This window comes from Mus caroli, unplaced genomic scaffold (genome assembly GCF_978045245.1).
Source record: "Mus caroli unplaced genomic scaffold, Mus_caroli_1 scaffold_3, whole genome shotgun sequence".
In the NCBI taxonomy this organism is placed as follows: Eukaryota; Metazoa; Chordata; class Mammalia; order Rodentia; family Muridae; genus Mus; species Mus caroli.
In genome coordinates this window covers 36,965,001-36,986,099 of record NW_028227258.1, presented here as the reverse complement: position 1 = coordinate 36,986,099, position 21,099 = coordinate 36,965,001, and the positions used below count along the sequence as shown (strand labels likewise).

General features: G+C 42.2%; 1 protein-coding gene across 2 annotated transcripts in view; it reads right to left on the bottom strand.

Annotated features, from left to right (window-relative positions):
* The window catches only part of Synpo2 (synaptopodin 2), a 158,745-nt gene that overhangs the window by 48,612 nt on the left and 89,034 nt on the right, over positions 1–21,099 (bottom strand). For both annotated transcript variants that reach the window (XM_021158903.3, XM_085835553.1), the window contains exon 2: positions 3,006–3,157. In XM_021158903.3, coding sequence (XP_021014562.1) covers positions 3,006–3,157 — 152 coding nt within the window. The remainder of the gene's footprint in view (positions 1–3,005; positions 3,158–21,099) is intronic.

Sequence of the window (21,099 nt, the reverse complement as noted above, 5' to 3'; positions counted from 1 at the left end):
TGAGAGAATGAACAGAAACCCATTTCTAAGCACTAGTGAGCATAGTGGACCCCAGCCTGCCTGTGCAAAGGGCAATCTGGGGCATTGGGACCACAGCCTATGCAAAGATCCATCCTTCCTAGGCTGGGATGACTTGCTAAGCCGTGGGGTATTCATTCTCGGAGGCGTCTTCCCTTCTACTCGTGCTTGCCACCGGCAGCGCTGTCCTTGTAGAGTCTTTGTTCTCAGAGTGTGTGTTTATCTCTGCTAAGGAGATATTATTCCACAGAGCTATTATTCCACAGTCTCCTCTGAGGCAAGCCTACCCATTCACAGTCAGGTTTGCATCTTTGGGTTTGTGAGAAGCAACATCACTTCAGGAGTCAAATAACGTCTTTCTAAATCCCCGAGCTCTAAGCCCGTCTGTGAGAAAAGTGTCGTTTGCAGAACGGCTGTAGGACACGTCTTCACCTCCCACACTTGTAAATGTTTGAAGCAGCAGCAAGAACTCTCTCTCCCCTTCTTGCTCCCTTGGGGTGGATCCTAACTAGTGCAGGGATCATCCACGCAAGGGCGGATGGCCTTACATCTCTTCTACTCAAAGGAATTTACTCTAGAATTACGTGTAAGTGCAATTTCAGGCCAACCTATAATATGTTTACCTCTAACTGTGATTTTTGACTGCATTTGAAAGAACCTGACAGAAATCAAAGCAGCTGTTGCTTTCTCTATGCAAGTCACCCAGATGCTTCATAATGATTTGCTATTTTAAAATGACTTTTTTAAAACACGCTGTTAGCAGGTTAGGCTATTCTTCAGTTTACGTTCTGAGACAGTATCTTACAATGTAGACTAAGAGGGCCTGGCATTCACTCTGTAGCCTAGGCTCCAAGTCATGAAGACCCTCCTGTCATAGCCTCCCAAGTGTTTGGATTGTAGGCATGAGCTTGAAGATCCAGGTACTTCAATCCTATGTAGGAAATGATAAATAGTTCCCTTAAAACTAAATTTGGGAGTGCCAAAGCCCAAGATAGTTAGCCTAGCAGACTTCGGGATAAGGATAGCTGAAATAACTTTGAATTATTTTACTCATCAATTATGCTTCTGAGAAAGGAGTAGTGTTGATTCTTGCCTTATAGACTGGGATATAGGCAAACAGGCCCAGTGCTAATATTTTTGGGAGTTGAAATGAAATGGAAACATATGGATAAAAAAATTATAAAGACATGAGGGGGAGATATGTACACATGGGTACTCAGTCTCGCAATGTGGACAATTAGAAAATCATTTGCTTATGATTTCTTGTGATTTTAATAAAAACCTAAGGTAATGAAGATTTGGTATTAAAAGGCAGGGTTGCATTTTTTTTTTTTTTTTCGTTTTTTCGAGACAGGATTTCTCTGTATAACCCTGTCTGTCCTGGAACTCACTCTGTAGACCAGGCTGGCCTCGAACTCAGAAATCCGCCTGCCTCTGCCTCCCAAGTGCTGGGATTAAAGGCATGGGCCACTACTGCCTGGCATGCATTTTGTTTTGAAATAGGGTTTGTTAGCCCTCTCTGGGAAATTAAGCCAAACTCTGGTCTTCTGAAGATAGTTGTCTGTGATAGGGCTCAGAGACTGGGTATTTCATCCGAATCTCATTGATGATCTATTTCTTTTTAAAAATGTTGATTGATTGATTTTATTTATTTTTTAATGTGTGTAAGTGTTTTGCCTGCCTGTACTGCATTCATGCCTGGAGACCCTGAAAGTCAGAGAGGGCATGAGATCCAGTATGACTGGCCTGCCAGATGGTTTTGAGGCGCCATGTGGGTACTGAGAATCAAATTCATGTCTCCGCAAGAGCAGCAGGTGCTCTTGACCACTGTTCCCTCTCTACAGCCCAGTTAACTCTATCTTAGAAATTCAAAATACTTAAGAGAAAGACAAAACAAAATGTGAGTCTCTCTATTCAGAGCAGCAGAGAACAAGTCTATTTGTTGCTAAAATGGGGTAGGTACCTAAGTTGGAGCTTTAAACCATTTTTGTTCCTCCTGTGATGATATCATAATGGAAAGTGGAGCCAGAAGAACATGTCCCAGACAAGTGTGCGTTCCAGAGAAACTGGCCTCATTAAGTCAGTAAAGACAAGAAGAGAGGACAAAGCAGAGACGATTGTGTCCCTCTTTACACGTAGACTATTTACCGAGGGGGACCCTGGAATGCTGCAAATGTTTAGAAGTCTTACATGGAGTGGAGACATATGTGTGCTCTCTGAGCAACGTTCTTCCTACAGTTTTTGGTTTGTTTCCATTTGGTTTCTAAATAGTTACTTTTTTTACTGGGTACTTTTAAAAGCAAAGGGCAACATTATAAGTATGTGGGATCCTAAGAGCTTGAAAGCAAATATTTATATACAATGAACAATATTTATATCCAATGACCATGCACTAGTATACACACTGCACACACATGGACTTGTATACCACACGGGTGAGGGGTCCTCTGCACTGTAAGCAATGCTTTGACAGCACCAAGTCTTTATGTAGCCTGCTACTCCTTACCCAAAGGTTTTTGGTTTTACTGGCATCCTGACCAGAGAAAATTTACTGATAAGCTTTTTGGGCCCCACCCTTGGAGGCCTCATCTTTGTATGAAAAAAATTATTACATCAGTCAACTATTTCATGCTCAATCATTTTCAATTCATCTTTGGATCTAAGAATTATAATCCTGAACTTACAGAAACTCCTCACCTTGGAAAAGGTAACACGATGGTCAATGCACTGAAAATGTGCTCTAAAATACTGACATTTTTCAACAAAATACCTGGAACAAAGATTTTCAGGTTCATTCTCAACTAGGCAGGAAGCCCCACGGAACGGAACGGAACGGCTTGCTTTCAGCACTGTGGGGAATCTGTGTACCTGTCCTGAGTTCTACACAGCACTACCAGCTTCCTCATAACTATCTACATGCATGGACTCTAGAATCCTTCCCACTTAACTTCAAGGAACAAATAACTCTTCCAACGAATTTGCTTTACCTTTTAATAAGCAAGTGCAGAGAGTCCGTTATGCCTTCCATAAGCTTGATGACTTCGGGGTAAGTAAGGTCTGCACAGGGGTTGCCATTGATGGACACCACTTCATCCCCCTCACGCAGCCCAGAGCCCGACGCCTTGCTCTGGCTTCGAATCTGAGAGGAGGAGGAGAAGAAAAAAAAAAGAGGCAATAGAATCACACAACTGATAGAGACTGTGCCATCTTCTCTAAAGGAGAAGGCCTGGAGATCTGGAAATTATAAATCCAACCCTGACTTCACACACACACACACACACACACACACACACACACACACACACATACACACACACACACACACAGGAGCACACACACATACACAGACATGCACAGACATGCACAAACATGTACACACAAGCAATTTATGACTTACACAATAACAGCATTTACTTCATAATATTATAAGGGAATAGGAAATGGGCAAAGCAAACCATAGTAAAGGAGCCAGAATTTAAAAAAAAAAAAAAAAGAAAGAAAGAAAGAAAAAAAAAAGAGTGGGGAAGAGGAGGAGGACACTGGATGCTTCTCTGGAGACAGGAAGTGGTCTCAGCAGTTTGGAGTGCTGACTGCAGGAAGCTGATGATGTTGCAGACGGTGATGTAGACTCATGAAGTGCTGAAAGCCCCCAGTACCCAAAAAAAGCATGTGACTAGGATATTAAAGTAAGTCCAAGAAAGAAATCTTTGATTAAAATGAACCATTCAGTCAGGCATGGTGGCAAATTCATTTCAGCCAGTCTTGTTCTATATCAATTGTTCCAGGTCAGCTAGGGCTACCTAGATAGACCCTGTTTCAAACCAAAAATAAACCAACCAATCAACCAGACAGACAGACAGACAAAAAAACAGTCAGGACATGAAATTATGGGCAAATTTTAGAAAAAAAGGACAAAAAGTGATAACTAGAAATAATAATAATAAAAGTAGAAATAACAGCCCCGGATATAAGGCCTGCCACCAACTGTAACAGAAAACCAAGTGACTACAAACCTAGAAGGGACTGCAGAACAGTAGCATAATGGCAGAGGCGTCCCATTAGCGCCACAGATGCTGGGGGCTAGCATCCTGTGTAACTGTGATCCTGCGGATTGCTGACCTCAGTCTACCCTTCCAGGCCATTTTCTAGCTCCCCTGTGCAGTGGCCCTGGAGACTGATAAGCTGGGCTCCCTTGCATTCTGGCTCTTGGTGGCTGGAGTTGGTCAAGAGAAGCCACTAGCAAGAGTTCAGAGAGTGTGGGGAACAAGAAGTAAGGGCTACGGCCTCCCTCTGGGTCTGCTGAACTTTGATTTGGCAACAGCTCTGCTCTTTGGTGAGGATAGTTCGAATTCCTGTCAGTCTGTTCCATGGCCTTAACGTTTGCTGTGTTCCAGCACTGTGTACTGTCAACTTGAGTCTTTAGGCTCAAGGGTGTCCAGGCCACAGTGTTGGGATGGATTCTGTATTCTGTACCCTTCACGGCCCAATCTTAGTCAGAGGTTTCCTCTCTCAACAATCAAACGTCAGAGGTTTCAGCAGGCTCTACGAGCTTGCAGAGCACGATGAAAAATGATTTCTAGGAGATAAACAAGTCCCCAGCACCATGTATTGCTCATCGGGAAAACGTGCAGTTTGTCACGGCGCTGGCGGCTGTAGAGTGGGGCTTTTACCCAAGTCTGAGTAAGCAGAGGCTTCAACAACGGAGTCATCAGCATTCCTTCAGCGTGTGCGCGATGCATTCCCAGCTAACTACGGTGGCTCTGCTACACCGACCTCCATGTTTGTCTGCTAAACACACTATTATGCCTCAAGAGGCACGGAAAAGGCAGGCACCCCTGTAGCCCTGGAACTCTGGGGTCTGAGGCAGAAGGATTCCTGTGAGTGAGACACTGCCTCAGAAAGAATAGCAATAGCAATAGTTTCCTTGGTGTGTTGCTGTCCTAAGAGACCAGTTTTACTTCGTTTTCTTTTTAAAATTGGTTTGATTTGTGGGGTATTGTTTCTCTCTCTCTCTCTCTCTCTCTTTCTTTCTTTGAGAGGGGGGGGCAACAAAGCTGGATCTGGTAGCAGTTGGGGGTGGGGTAGGAATATGAACAAAATATATTGTATGAAAGGAAAGGATACCAGACAGAGTAAAAAGTAAATCAAGTGAGATCTTCAGTGCAAGAAGCAAACCCACTCTAGATAGCACAGAACAGGGTAAATGACCTGTCAGGGCAGATGTCTGGCAAAGGAACGAGACGATTCCGCTCTTGCCTCAGCTTTCCAGTGTTCTCTCTCTCTCTCTCTCTCTCTCTCTCTCTCTCTCTCTCTCTCTCTCTCTGTGTGTGTGTATGTGTGTGTGTGTGAGACAAAAGCTGACAAAACAAATTCAGTTTTCTCAGGCGTGCCTCAGCCAAGGAGTGCACCATAGCAGGTACACCTGTAAGAAACATCTATCTATCTATCTATCTATCTATCTATCTATCTATCTATCTATCTATTTATCTATCTACCTATCTATCATCTATCTACCTATCTACCTACCTATCTATCTATCATCTATCTATCTCTCTATCTACCTATCTATCTATCTACCTACCTACCTACCTATCTATCTACCTATCTATCATCTATCTATCTATCTATCTATCTATCTATCTATCTATCTATCTACCTACCTACCTACCTACCTACCTACCTACCTACCTACCTACCTATCTGTCTACCTATCTACCTATGTTTCTACAGATCTATGTGTCTATTATGAAACAGGATCTCTTATAACCCAGGCTGGCCTTGAACTCCTGATCTTCCTGCCTCCACTTCCTATGTGCTAATATTTTTAAGTCTGAGCTTTTTATTTGGAACTGAGCTAAGAAAAGAGTCATTCACTCGTGCGGCCTCCATTTGGCTGGTGCTAGTCTGATGGACGATCCTTTTCTGGTTCCTCGGCTCCATGGCTGTTATTGAAAACTGGACTCAGCTGAGATTGAAGGCACGCCTCAGCTCCTCTCTTTCCTTATTAAGCCAAGGGCTACCAATCCCTTAGGCAGACAGTTCCTCCTCATTTTTGAGGTCACTAACTGGTCCCAAACTCCACCCTTCCAGACTTGTCAACAATGTCTGTGATATTTATTGAATAAGAAACTTTTCCTTTTGGATGCTTGTTCTTACCCTTAGGAACAAGACACCATAAAAGTCAAATGCATGCCTGGCGGTCACTCTGGAAGCATTCCTAGAACAATAACGGTGTCGGGATTGAGGCCTTCAATCCAGGGGCCGAGAGTTTAGGAAGTTGCACACCGAGGCAATACCACAGGCAGAAAACAACCACCACCACCACCAACAGCAGCAAGGCAGCCGCCGTGCAGCGAGACGAAGCCAGCGCCGGGCGCCGGGCGGTAGAGAGCCCACAGCTACAAACATGGAATGGTATTCTTCACCTCTCATTCCTTCCTGAGGATGTAAACGTCTTAGCTCTTTCAGAAAACACTGGTAGACCAGACAGAGTCTGTGCTGAGTATGTCCCTGGGCATACATTTTATTTTTATTGCATTAAATTATGAAAGATTGCACAGAGGTTTTAAACTATATAAGAAGATTCTTTTTTTAAATAAATATTTATACACAATGTGGGGGGGGGTGGAGAAAGTGCTTTTTAAAAAGATCATTAAAAAAAAAAAGCACGTATTAAGAAAATGCACACATGGCCAGGGATTAGGCTCAGTGTCAGAGCCTGAATGTGGCCATGGATTCTACCCACGGGTAAGGTGGGGGAGCGTGACTAAAACTTATAAAGGATTAACCTAATAAACAGTCTGTTTAGCTAGAATTGATAAGGAAAAGGTAGGAGCAGAACTCATTATTTGGGTTTTCCAAGCCTTAATTCATATTTGCCCACTGGATGCACAACCTGTTACTAAATAATTCTTCATAGTGAGTGTTTTCAATTCCTTTTTTTGTTGAAAAAACATTTTTTTCAATAGAATATTATGATGTTTTGTATTTGTGATGCTTGGCCCAGGGAGTGGCACTATTAGAAGGTGTAGCCCTGTTGGAGTAGGTGTGTCACTGTGGGCATGGGCTTTAAGAACCTCATCCTAGCTGCCTGGAAGCCAGTATTCTGCTAGCGGTCTTCAGATGAAGATGTAGAACTCTCAGCTCCTTCTGTACCATGTCTGCCTGTATGCTGTCAAGTTCCCATCTTGATGATAATGAACTGAACCTTTGAACCCAAAAGCCAGCCCCAATTAAATGTTGTACTTATAAGAGTTGTCTTGGTCATGGTGTCTGTTCTTAGCAGTAAAACCCTAACTGAAACAAATATGTTCTAATTACAGTTTCCCCTCCCCAACCCAGTTCTTCCTAGATTCCCCCCACCTCCTTACCTTCCTAAGTCCATACCCTTTCTTTCCCTCTCTCATTACAAATCAAACATACATTTTAAAAAGTAAAATAAAAAATAAACCAGAATAGGACAAAACAAACAAACTAAGGGGCGGAGGGTACAGAACTGAAACAGCACAAGAAACACATACAGATGCAAATACACACATTTGCACACACAAAAGTGTCATGAAAAGACAAAATCAGGAACTATAATATATAACCAAAGACCCGCAAGATTTTTTTTTAAGGCCAAACAAAGGGACAGAAGACACCATGGAATACCTTTGAGTTTGTTCTTTGTGGGCCAACTACTGCTGGGCATGGTGCTAGCCCTTAAGTGTGGCTTACATAACCTGTGAGTCTCCAGGGGGAAAAATTAATGTTTCTGGGTGGGTAGTTATCAGTTAGAGATAGCATCTGGGTTAGGGCTTGGGGGGAGGCAGGTTGTGTCTATTTCCCTCTCAGCCTTGGGACCCCATCTGGCTTAGACCAGCACAGGCCTTGTGCATGCTGCCCCAGTCTCTGTATTTTGTTAATAAGAAATCAGTTATCTGAGCTGCCATACTGTTGTTAATGTGCCAGTGTGAATCACAAGGCCCCACTGGTAGATGAAGAGCTACAGGCAACTAATGCCTGCTGGGAAGGAGAGTCAGTCTTCCCCAGGGATGAGCCTATAACTGGCTATCTAATACCGAGTAGCTGTCCCTAAATACATACATACATACATACATACATACATACATACAAACATACATACACACATACACACACACACACATACACACACACACACATGCACAAGCAATATGAAACGGACTTATACGTGTGTGCTTGCGTGTTAACAATTAAAGAACAAGAGCCCATGAATTTAGAGGGAAAGAGAGAAAATGATGTAAATTTAATACATTTGAAAATCTCAAAAAGATAAATTTTTAAAAATAAAAAAATAGTTTTTTGAAGAACCTATAGGTAAGCCACCTTTTTAAAAAATTAGATATTTTATTTATTTATATTTTAAATGTTATCCCTTTCCTGATTTCCCTTCTGAAAAGTCCCATCCCCTCTCCCTCCCCCTCCCCCTCCCCCTGCTCCCCAACCCACCCACTCTTGGCCCTGGCATTCCCCTACACTGGGGCATAGAGCCTTCACAGGACCAAGGGCCTCTCCTCCCATTGATGACCAACTAGGCCATCCTCTGCTACATATGCAGCTGGAGCCATGAGTCCCACCATGTGTGCTCTTTGGTTGGTGCTTTAGTCCCTGGGAGCTCTGGGGAATACTTTAATAGACATAAAATCGTTTTGGATAGTTTTCTTTCATATCAAATTAAACTCAATAAATCTTAGTTTCTAATGTTGCAGTATGGAATCTGATACTGCTTTGATGAGCTTGCTTGCTTTCCTTTTTTTAAAAAATTGGATATTTTATTTATTTATATTTCAAATGTTATCCCCTTTCCCAATTTCTCCTCTCCATCCCTCCCCTTACTCTGCTTCAATGAGGGTGCTCCCCCACCCACCCACTCTTGCCTCACTGCCCTAGCATTCTTCTACACTGGGGTATCAAGCCTTCACAGGACCAAAGGCCTTCACAGAAACAAGGGCCTCTCCTTCCACTGATGCCAGATAAGGCCCCTTTAGCTCCTTCAGTCCTTCCTCTAACTCCTCCACTGGGGTCCTTGTGCTCAGTCCAATGGTTGGGTGCTAGCCTCTGCATCTGTATATGTCAGGCTCTGGCAGAGCCTCTCAGGAGACAGCTGTATCAGGCTCCTGTCAGCAAGCGCTTCTTGGCATCAGCAATAGTGTGTGGGTTTGGTGTCTGCATGTGGGATGGATCCCCAGGTGGGGCAGTCTCTGGACAGCCTTTCCTTCAGTCTCTGGATGAACTTTCTTTATATTCTGCTGAACTAAAAAGCCATTGGCCCATCTGGGCACATAAGCTCACATCTAGAATCCCAGGACTAGAGAACTGCCCTGAGCTCTAGGTGAGCTGGGCCACACAGTCAGTACCGGGCCAGCCTGGGCTACAGTGTGAGACATGTCTCATAATAAAGAATGAAAATGGAAGAGGAGGACACATTTCACATCTTGGATGGGTATTTTTTTTTCAGGTGTGATTTTGGAATCCTGGGCATTACATATTTTATTAATAATATAATATAATTAATAATATAAATACTAATCCATTTCCTTGTATAAGAACAAGACAAACAACTCTTGCCAAGATCATCAAGGATAAGTTGTTCATGGAGAGGAAGCAGGCAAATTCACAATGACTTATGAGACGGTCTCAGAAGCCTGTTTTTCCCTTGAAAGATCAAATATCAATTGTTTTTCTTGAGTGATGAGCTTGGTTTCCCTGTTTTCTAGAAAACACCTACAAAATACTCAAATATAGACCTCCACAATTTGTCAATTATTCTTCAAACAGATATGCAAATTCATGCAAATCTATATGCAAATTCAGAATCCAGGCCACACTTCCTACACTTCTCATCTGCCACACAAAATACTAAGAAGCTGTGTGCTCATAATGAAATGCAAACAGCCAAATGCTTGCCATTGAGGAGGAGAATGACGCCTGGGAATGTCAGTCACCGTTGCTTGAATGACAAAGTGCAAGTAGGTTTGTTTATACTTGCTCTTACACCATCACTGTTCAAATTCCAATATGATCAAAAAAAAAAAAAAACCAAAAGATAATGTCTGAGTATTATCAAAATTGTTCTGGTCTAAAGCATCTCAGATCGTATCAGAAGATAAAGATCTGGGATGCTAAGCACACTTGGCCTCTTGGGTACCTGTGTTAGAGAGGAGATGGATCAAAGGCAATCCAAGAGCAAGGATGACAGCAGCGGGGAGCAAAGTTGAAGAAAGAAGCCAGTGAAGACTGGATGTCTTGAAGAACTGTGTGCTGGGGCTGGAAGTAAGTTGGGAGCACTTGCCAAGCATGTGTGCTGAGAGAGCATGCCTAAGGCCAACCATAAATTTGTCTCAGAGGTCGCTCTGGCGACCTAGGGCATCTAGGAGTCTTTTGTACAAAGGAGGAAAGGGGGGAATCTCTGCTCTCCTAAAATGTCAAGTTTGCTTTGGAAAAAGTTCCCTTTCAGTTTTCTAAAGATGGCTAGTGAAAATGCACCTCAAAGACCATCACATCTTCTTCAGCCTGAAGGAGGCCTCAGATAGAACATCATGTCTGTAACAAATATGCTCTGAACAGATGACAAATGGGATAATTAAACGGAATACAAAAGTCTGACCTTCTGGCCCAGGGCTCTGGCATTCTCAAGCATACGACTTTCTATTTATTCTCCATTGTCCTTTCGGGTACATGTGGCATTTATTACTAAAGCATTATAAGACCTATAGGGTCCCAGTGTATTCATGGAAAGGAAGTGGCTCCACTGAACACCAGCTGGCAAAAGTAAGTGAATTCCCTCTGGAAAGATATCCAACCAGCACAAAACAAAACTCCAGCTGTGCCTGGCAGTGGCTCTATTTACACCTCTGTCTGGCTCAATGAGAAGAAAAGTCACAAGACAGTCAATAAAACCTAAAAACACCCACTCTGTAAAATCTGGCTGCAATTTGTGGAAATGAACACACGCACAGAAACAGAGTGCACCGTTGGGTCAAAGGCTCCATCACAGTTGCCAATGGGTTTGGCATGCCTGCCTGTCTTGGCAGGTCCAAGTGAGCAAGGCTGGGTGGTGAGAGAGACTTTCAAAGCAGGCACTTCAAGAAGAGAATCCAAGAACCTGCCAGCTGACCTCTGAGCTCATGAGGCTGCGCTGGCGATGAAGGGTGAAACCAACCATGTTCCTTGTTGTGGCTGGCTACAAGGTCTCCTGTTTATTCCTGATCAAGGAAAGCCTGTGTGAATGTCATCATCTTGCCTAAAGGATCCTGGGCAGTTAAGGAGAGTGTTGCAAAGGCAGACAAGAACCCTTGGCTTCTCTTATCAGTCAGTCTTGAATCTGTGAGGAATTTATAAGGGAAATGCCGTTGGAGCACAAGACTTTGTTTATGTTACTTCATTTGGTTAATTAGCTAATCATACTATTTGTACTTCAGTGCCTAGAAGAATGATCAAAACAGTTGCTGTATAAGGGAGATGACAGCCATTTTACAAGTTGACTGGGGAAAAGCCCACATTGGCTATGCAAGATGATGGTCACACACCAGCATGCTGGATGCAGCTTGTGACAAGTCCAGAGCCAGCCTCTGCTGCTAACAAGCCCCCAGACTTATAACCTTTAATGAACTCTACACTCTTCTGGGGCAGTAGGGGAGGGGGTCTCTCAACAGGTAGAAGACGGGATCTATTCTGCTATCTTCCTTAGGAACTCTGCATTTTTAGTGAGCTTTCTTTTGTGATTTGTGGATTTACTATTTGATACAATAAACTGTTGATTTTCCATAAAACACTTTAAAGAAACATGTTGGGAGCTCTCTATCTGTGATTTTTAATAAATTACTTTTTTCATGAAACTATATTATCATTTTACCCAATTGATTCTACTTTTCAAAGGTCTAGAAGATGAATATATGACCATTATTTTGTGACTTTCCAAGACTCCGTGGGTGAGCATTGGCACACCATGTAAGCTGGCCTGCTGCTCGGGTCCAGCTTCCAACTGGAAACATTAAAGCCCTGATTTTGAGCATAAGCAGATCATGAACACAAAGAGCAAAACTTCAAAGCTGTTGTGTACAACTTCCATCCACACAGAAAGCCCACGGACCATTTGATTATACTTGTGCCAGAGCAAAATGGAAAATAACTATACATACAAATTCAAATTTACCTTATCAAAGACCAAACCAAACCAAACCAAAACAAATTATGTCTAGTTCCGTGTGTGCACGTGTGTGAGTGGAGCCCACAGAGACCAGGAGGAAGTATCATGCCCTTTGAGCTGGAGTCCTGGGAATTTGTGAGCCACCTGATAGCAGAAGTAGAATCCCAAATCTGATTATTTGATAGAGAAGTAAGTTTCTCTATCTTCCAAGCCATCTCTCCAGCCCACAGCTAAAATTTTCATTCATAAGATGAGTCACACTGAAAACAAAAGATGCCCATTAACGGTATTAACAGAGGTGTGGATAGGACATCAAGGGACAAACAAGAGACATGGAAAGGTAGAGCCGGGAGCGTGAACGCTGTCGCCATCCTAGCCCCTGGGATGGCAGGGTTTTGGATGTGCCGGGTTGCTGACAGGTGTGGAGCCACTGATGAACACAATAAGCAGGTGGCTGTCCTTTGAGGTCATGAGCTGCAGTCACTGGGCTGTCCTGGGCAGGGTAGAGAAGGCTAGAGTCTGGATCAATGAGAAGAAACCAGCCTGTTTCATAAGGTTAGGAAACTAATAACGGTGTGATTTAAATATTTTTCCCCTCTCACTACCTTCTGTCATAGTCAAAAGATGTTGAGCAGACCCCATTTTCCCTTCCTCGGTCACTTCAGAGCCTAGTTAGCCTCATTTCCAGGTATTAAGTGGTCCAATTTCATCTGAAACAAGAGGTCCGTTTCTTATGCATCTCAAACATTCTCCCTAACTCAGCGTTCCTTGCTCGCAGATGCTGCGTGAGGCAGAGGTCTTCCCCACTGGCAGCTTCTGGATGAGCTCCACCCTCTGGCCCACAGCCGCCTTTGCAGAGTGCAGGGGGCTGATTTGGAAGTTCAGGCTAAGGTCTTTTGGTATAGTTGGACCTTGTTTCTATTCCTTCCTTGGCTACTGACTATCTTCTGTGAGTTTCGAGGCCAAGGGCCACCTTTCCTAGTGCAGATGATTTATCTTCTCCGCCTTCACGGTTCTTCTGAGCTCCATCCTTTGAGATCTACAGCCTCCTTTTAGCAACAGGTGGTAATCTGAGAAGTCTCTCTCCACCCTAGCCACAGCCGGGGGAAACCCTGTACCTACCCCCCTCCTCCAGTCTCAGACAGATGGGAACATCTCCCCCTGCTGTATCCTTTCTAACCTTTTCATGAGCTTCCCTGGGCAAGTGAGCAGAATGGCCAGCCCACGGTCTACCTCATCAATTGGGAGAATCATCATGTTCCTTGTCAACTGGGGGAAAAAAAACCTTTTCTGTCCTACAGAAGTTCCCTTTAAATTTCTGGCTTCCTCACCCAGGCTGCTGAAGGTCACACTAGCTGACTGGCATGGGCCATCTTTAGAAACATAGCGGCAGGGCCAGGACTCTGTGAAACATGTAAGGTTTTGGCTTTGGGAGTTCCCAGAGTCAGAAGTGAAGAGAAGGAAGATTTTAGTGCAGCAAAATGAAACCAAAATGAATTTTCAATGAGCAGAACATAAGAGTTTTCAAGACAAGATCTGAGACAGGGCTTTCCACTTAGTTTCGGCCCGAACTGGGCACAGGAAGGCATGGCTCTTGATTCTGCCTTTCTTTACAGTTTAATATTTTGTGCATCATTTTTTGGTATTCACTTTATTTTTCAAATATTGAATTAAATACTTTTTTTGTTCATTCTTGAAGTCCTGTCTACTGTAGAGGGCATGGAGTCTATGTGCTTACATATAGCAGTAGAAAAAATATTTAAACACACAGGATTTTTCTTTTCAATGGGAGGGATGTGCATTCTAGTTTTTCATCCAGAAGGCTGAGAATGGATGTGTTAATGACCTGGTAATCTTTGCTATTCTGTAAATTCAGGCCTCGGCTGAATTCCCCTTCATCTGAGTGTCATTTCTCAGTCATTATAACCCATTTGTATGAAAGCAGTCCCGTGTACTTTGCAAAAGGGTTTGTTATTATGCTTATTATTACAAACCCTTCCTCCATAGAACCTTATTCTGAGCCTCTCTTCTCAATCAATAGAACCCCGTTCTTGTGGAAGAGGTCACCGGTGCTTTGTAAAAGACCTGTAAATCACAAGGGAGTTTCAATGTAGTCATGCCTTAAGTTTTGTTATGATAGCTGTCACAAGAAAACTTTCCCAACATTTTACTGCATTGAAATATGTAAAAATAAACTGCCTGGGGTCAGACTCAAGAAGTTTGTATCAGCTTTGCTAAGTAATTTGTGCTGAGCTGACTTTCTTGCCTCTCAAGAAATTTATTTCTCTGCTGGTCACAGCATTTGTGGGAATTCCAGCAATCCAGACCTCTGTTATTAGACCTTGTTAAAAGGAGGCAGAGGTAGGCAGATCTCTGTGAATTTGAAGCCAGCCAGAGCTATGTGAGTTCTAGGACAGCCAGAACTACATAGTGAGACCCTGTGTCAAACAAACAAACAAACAAAGGTTTCTTCTTCCTTTAAGCTGACTTGACTTTTTTGAGGGGCGTCTGTGTCTTGTGCAGACCCTGAGTAATGCACACAGAATGAGTGGCTTCTCTTTCACTTGGAGGGAATTGGCATGAGTGAGTAGAGACGCAGGGGCATTGGAAGGAGGGATGGGGTGCACAAGAAGGAGAAAATGTCACTCCTGTTGGCTCAAACGTTCTTTATGGAGAAAGAGCCAAGTTCAGAACGCAGACTGTAAAAATCAGAATCCGTCAGTGAGAATCTGGACACCATTCTCAATGATTTTATTTTCTTAATGAAAGTAAAATGAAAACATCACAAGGAGTTTTAAAGACTACAAGGTATGAGAAGGCACCATTCTGAATATTTGCATGATTCTCCTTGTGGAGTCTGAGTCAGATTCTGCACATCTCCAGGGCTTCGCTCTGTGCACTTAAGGAGTAGTGGGCAGGAGAACAATAGAGACAGTTGCTTAGGCACCATGAGCAAGCTCGTGAAAGAAGGCACACTGTGCTTGTAACAAAGGGGTTGATAGCACTGGGTACACGAGGGATGACAATGGACAAACAGCACGAAGGGGTCTCATAGTCTTCTCTTGGAACACTTGGGGCTAGAAGTGCCAGATGGGAGTTGGTGACACAGAATTAATAACAGGCCAAGGAACTGTCTTGTGTAATCCACAAACCTGCAAGCTCCCATCATATCACTTTGAGACAGTGTGATGGAAAGTCAGTCTAATGACATACTGGTACACCCGTAGAACAGTGAATCACTCATCAGAGCAGCTTCTATCAGTCGGTAGCAAGCAACTCCCTCCCCTTAACACTAAGGGAGCGATTTGGAAGTGGATCTGGGACTATTCTTAGGGACATAGGTGATGGATGACTCCAAGGAAACAGTGTTTTCCAAACACTGACACACACTCTAACTCAGAGAGAATGTGGTGGCGCACACGAGACTGCACAGGTTCAAACCAGACAAAGTGTCAGCATAGAGAAGGGAAAGTGAACCAAGAAGCTATCTGCAGTGGATAACTTCAGTGGAGTGACAGTGGGGACATCCCAGGGCAGGCTGTATGTTCAGTAGTAGTTGGCCAACACAAAGCAGACTTCCTGCTTTTGTTTTGTTTGTATGGCTCCTGTTTGTTTGCTTTGTTTTTAATGGAGAGAAAGAACATGAAGTGGGGGTAGGTAGAGAGAGGATCTGGGAAGAGTTGAACGTGAACAAAATATTTTGTACAAAAAGTTTTGGAAATAACTTTAAAAACTCAAAAAAAAAAAAAAAAACAACCCAGCTTAAAACCTTATTGTATTTTGATGCTAACATGCTTTTTGAAATGTTTGAAATTACAAACGTTTCTTTGTTACTTTGATACATTTACTTTATTGCAGGCTCATCTTGAATGTTTTTACATGTGGGTTGTCAGCATAATGCTATTGTGCACTGTGTTAAGTTTGCCCTTGTATTATTCAAATGCTGATTTCTCTATCCCAGTACCTGGGGTTAATCTGGACACTGCCTTGTAATGCAATGCTTGGGTTAAGAATCTCCTGCCTCAAGTTTGTGTAAACAATGCTCACCACTTATTCTCTGCCTTGTCGATAAAAGCTGGAAAAGCCAATAACTAGGTGATAGAGAGAATAGGGTGGGACTTCCCTCAGCCAGGGTAGGCAGGAGTGAAAGAGGAAGAGAGGGCCCAACAAGACGACATCAAGGCAGAACACACCCATGCACACAGTGACTAGGAGCACTGGACTAGAGTTTCAGAAAAGAGCACATGACGTTGAGAGGTGGAGAGCTGTAGTAGGGTGACAGGAGAGGAATTGGGGTGTGTATGCGTATTGGATTCTCAAATAATAAGAAGAAAATAATAAGGTGGATAGTCCCTAAGAAACATATGTAATATATAATTAATAATTATATAAGTATTACATGATAATAATTATAATCATCATCATAATAAAAGACAGGACCTGATGTAGCTCATTTGACATTAATATTTCTATGTATCTGAGGATGGACTTAAATTCCCAGTCCCTCTGATTCCTCCTCCAGAGTGATGGGGTTGTGGGCATGGGCCACTACAACCAACTGCCATTTGTTCTTGATTCTTTTTTTTTTTTTTTTGACAGCAAATATAATTTCCTCCTCATTTATTAGATAAATTCAAAGCAAATAGAATCAGCAAATGCTTGTGATATAGAAAGAAAATGATCTTCAAGTTAATTAATTGTAAATATTATGGCATTTAATGATAGCTGAATGTGGTAGCAACATAAATATATTCAAGTATATTATAGGCATTAAAGATTAGAATAAAAACATTTGATGAATTCAAGCAACCTAAACAGCAGACTCTACCAATTGCATTTTAATGGGAAAATCGTATAATTTCTTTAGACTTGAGTCCTAATTTCAAAAAAAGATTATAAGACAAAATTTAGTAATGGCGAGCTCCTTCTCTTGCTATGATCACACCTACTCTATTTTAAAAAGGTAGTTAGACTGTGGCTTTTCACAACAATGTAATCTCTGTACTAATTAATCTCATTTATACTTTAATCTCATTATATATAAGACATTTCAAAGTTTGCATGGAGGACAAATAAAAATTAAAGCTAGCTTCCACACATGAGAGGGAACATATGACCCCTGTCTTCTGGATCTGGATTACCTCACTCAACCGATTGCTTCCAGATCCATCCATTTAACTTCGGATTTCATTTTTCTCAACTGCTGAATAATAATATCCCATTGCTTAAATGCTGTAGTTTGGTCAGCCGTTCATCCATCAACAGACATGTAGGCTGCTTAGTTTTATGGCTATTGAGGCTGCATCAACAATGAAATGGGTGAGCCGTATCATTGTGGTAGAATACAGAGTCCCGTGGGAGTACGCCCAGGAGTGGACTATCTGGAGCATATGATAAACCTATTTCTAGGTTTCTGAGAAACCTCCACAGTAGTTCCCACCGTCCGCACCAGTTTGCACTCCTGAAAACAGTGAAGAAGGGTCTCCCTTCCCCAACATTTATACCAGCAGATTTCTTCATTTTATTATTTATCTCAGCCACTTTAAGAGGGGTATGGTGAAATTTTAAATTAGCTCTAGTTTGCTTTTCTTTGATGGCTAAGGATGCTAAACATCTTTAAAAACATTGCTTGGCCATTTATATTCTTCTTCTGGGCACCCTGTTTAGTTCCACACCCTAATTTTTAAATGGGTTGCTTTCTTTCTTGGCATTTAGTGCTTGGTATATTCCAGACACCAGTCTTGTGTCAGATGTACAGCGAGTAAAGATTTTTCCTGTTGTATAGGCTGCCTCTTCATCATGTGATGGCATCCTTTGTGGTTCCATTGGTCAGGTGTTGGGCTTCATACCTGTTCTGTAAGGGTTCTACTCAGAAAGTCCTTTCCTGAGCCTAGACGTTCAAATACACTCTCTACTTTCTCTCTAACAGATTAAGATATCGAGCCTTATGTTTAGAACCTTCATCCACCTGAGACTGTATTTTGTCCTGGGTGAGAGATAAGGATCTAGTTCCGTTCTACACATAGCCCCTACCTTAATCAGCACCATTTGTTGAAGATTCCATCTTTTTCTCTGATGAATAATTTTTGGCATCTTTGTAAACAATGAGGTGGCAATAGGTGTGTGGACTCATACCTAGTTCCTTGATTCTATTTCTTTGATCAGTGTGTCTGTTTTTATGCAAATACAACGCTGTCTGAATTACTGTAGCCTGGTACTATTCCTTGACATCAGGAATGGTGATACCTCTGGCAATGCTTTTTTTGTTCTGGCTATCCTGGGTTTTTTGTACTTTCATATGACTTTTGAGATTTTTTTTTTCGATTTTTGTGAAGAGTTACATTTAAATTATGATAGAACATTCACTGAATCTGTAGATTGCTTTTGGTAGGAGGGGCACTTTCAAAACAAGCCTACCAATCCATGAGCATTCAGGATCCCACAGCTGTGTATATATAGTTAGCACTAAATTGACTCAGAATTGTGTGTGTGTGTATGTATCATATATATATATATAAATATCTTATATTTCTCCATATAAGAACTGTCTTATCTTATGCCTCTTTTCAAAGACAATATAAATTTAAATTTATTTTCAAGCTGCTACATTAAAACAAAAGATCGAGACTGGGAGAAATGAGGGTTGAGGGCCTGGGTTTAAGTTCTGAACACCTACATCAAAACTGGTGGGGTAGCAAGCACCTCTAACTCCAGTACTGAGTTGGGGCAAAGGCAGGGGGATACCTGGAGCACACTGATCAGCCAACTCTGCCAAATCTGTCAACTCCAGGTTCAGGGAGAAAATCTGAACCAAACAGTAAGGTGGAGAATGACAGGGGAAGACAGATGACCTCTGACCTCTGATCTCCACATACACACACGTGCAGGCACACCTTCATCCATCCATGCACACAACCACATGAGCTGGTGCCTACATCTCCCCACACACAATTGTACATATGTATTCAGTGTCCTGTGGTATTGTAACACACATATATACTGTATTTCTAAGGTTTTAATCAAGCTAAACATATTCCCTAAACATTAATTGCTTCTTTACATTGAAAACATGTAAACCCTTTTTGTAGCTCTCTGAAATGCAGAGGACCTCACTGTTGTCTATATTCACCCTCTGTATGCACAGACTAGGACATATCTTCTTGCTTGCATCTGTCTGTAAGTAATACCCACTCATCAACATTCCCATGTCAGTCCTGGATCCCCCACTCTCCTCAGCCTTGGTAACAACTGCTCTACCCTCAACTTCACAAGATCGACTTTTTACATTCATCTTATGGGTGAGATCATGTGATGCTTATCTTCCTGTCCTGGGCTTGTGATGACACAACACTCCCCAGTTCTGTCCACACTGTTGCAAACGACAGAACTTCATTCTACTTTTAATTGATAAAAAAATTTTAATCTCCATACTGCTTTTTTTAAAGTGAGGGACTAATTTACATTTCTACCAGCAGTGTACAAGGGTTTCCATTCTCTACCTTCCTGGCAGTGTTTGTTAATTCTGGTATTTATTTATTTCCTTGTGTGTGTTGGAGGGGGAGTGTGGATAAACATTTGCCTATTTCGAGAGAGTAGAGGCCAATGTCTTTCCATCTGGTACAAAGAGCTGCATACAACTGCGCACCATGAAGCTTGTCACCATCAGAAGCTTCCTGCTCACAATGGTGAATTAACGAAGTAACAAGCAAAGAAGTAAACCTGGATATGGGGTGGGTCAAGTTGTTTACAAAAGCCTTTATAGACACACACTAAAGGATAAATATAGCTTGAAAGACAAGTGGCGGTTAGGGAGCGTGTCTACATGTGGCAACACCCTGGCTATAACAGGCAGCTCCTGCTCTTCTAGCTTAAAGGGAAAGCTATAGGTATAACCTAGTAGTCTCTGTCTCCCATATCTGTAACTAACAGATGTACCCACAACAAACATAAAATATTTACAACTATTATAACAAATAAAGAATAAAACAACTGGCTTGTCCCTTTAGGAACTACCCAAAGTCCACTTATATCATAGACAGAAATTATTCCTTCTTTTTTATTGTCATTTCTTTGGATAGATGAGTGCCGCAAACTGGGAGCCTGTGGTATTTTTCATTCCCAAAGTGCATTCTTCAGTTTTCTCCTCAAGGCAGCTGGAGTTTGTAAGTCCCAAGAACTTGACAGTCATATGATTTTCTTAGGAAATCCCCAGGCATTCCCAGGCTGGCTGCCAAGCAACTGACTACTGGGGATTCACATCTTAAATCTTCACTGTGTCCAGAAGAGACTGTGAGGCTCGGGTTATTGAATACAAATTCCTTGGATAATCTGTGTTCTACTGAAGATAGATCCGGTTCCCTTCTGACCCTGGGAGTGGCATTTGTGTGTCTTCTTCATTTAGCACTCTGATCCTACCTTCAAAACAGAGAAAAACAGCACAAGAGATGGGAAAATCAGGAAATAAAGGGAGACCATTTCTTGGAAGACAACAAGAAATATCAACATCCTCGCTAGAGCAATGCCAAATGTGAGACACAGGAAGAGGGTGAAATATTAAAAAGCACAGGAAATACTTCTGGCAATTAAAACCATCTCAGATGAAACAAACAGCTTAATAGGAAGCTAAAAGACAGGGTTAAGAGAGCTTTCCCAGGTCCTTCTATAGCCCAACATACTCCAACAGCAAGACCAATAGATGAAACAGAAGCAGCTAAGGAATCTAGAGAATGAATACAGATAGTTTAAGGTCCAAACATCAGACACTTGGGTAAGAAAACAAATGCCACAAATCAGCAAGTAAACACTTCAAGGAGAAGGAGTTTCTGAATTTAAAAAGCTCACATGATCTAAAAACATAGCCAAGCCTAAGCACAGGAAAATCCGTGAATGTAAATTTCTAAGAGAAGAAA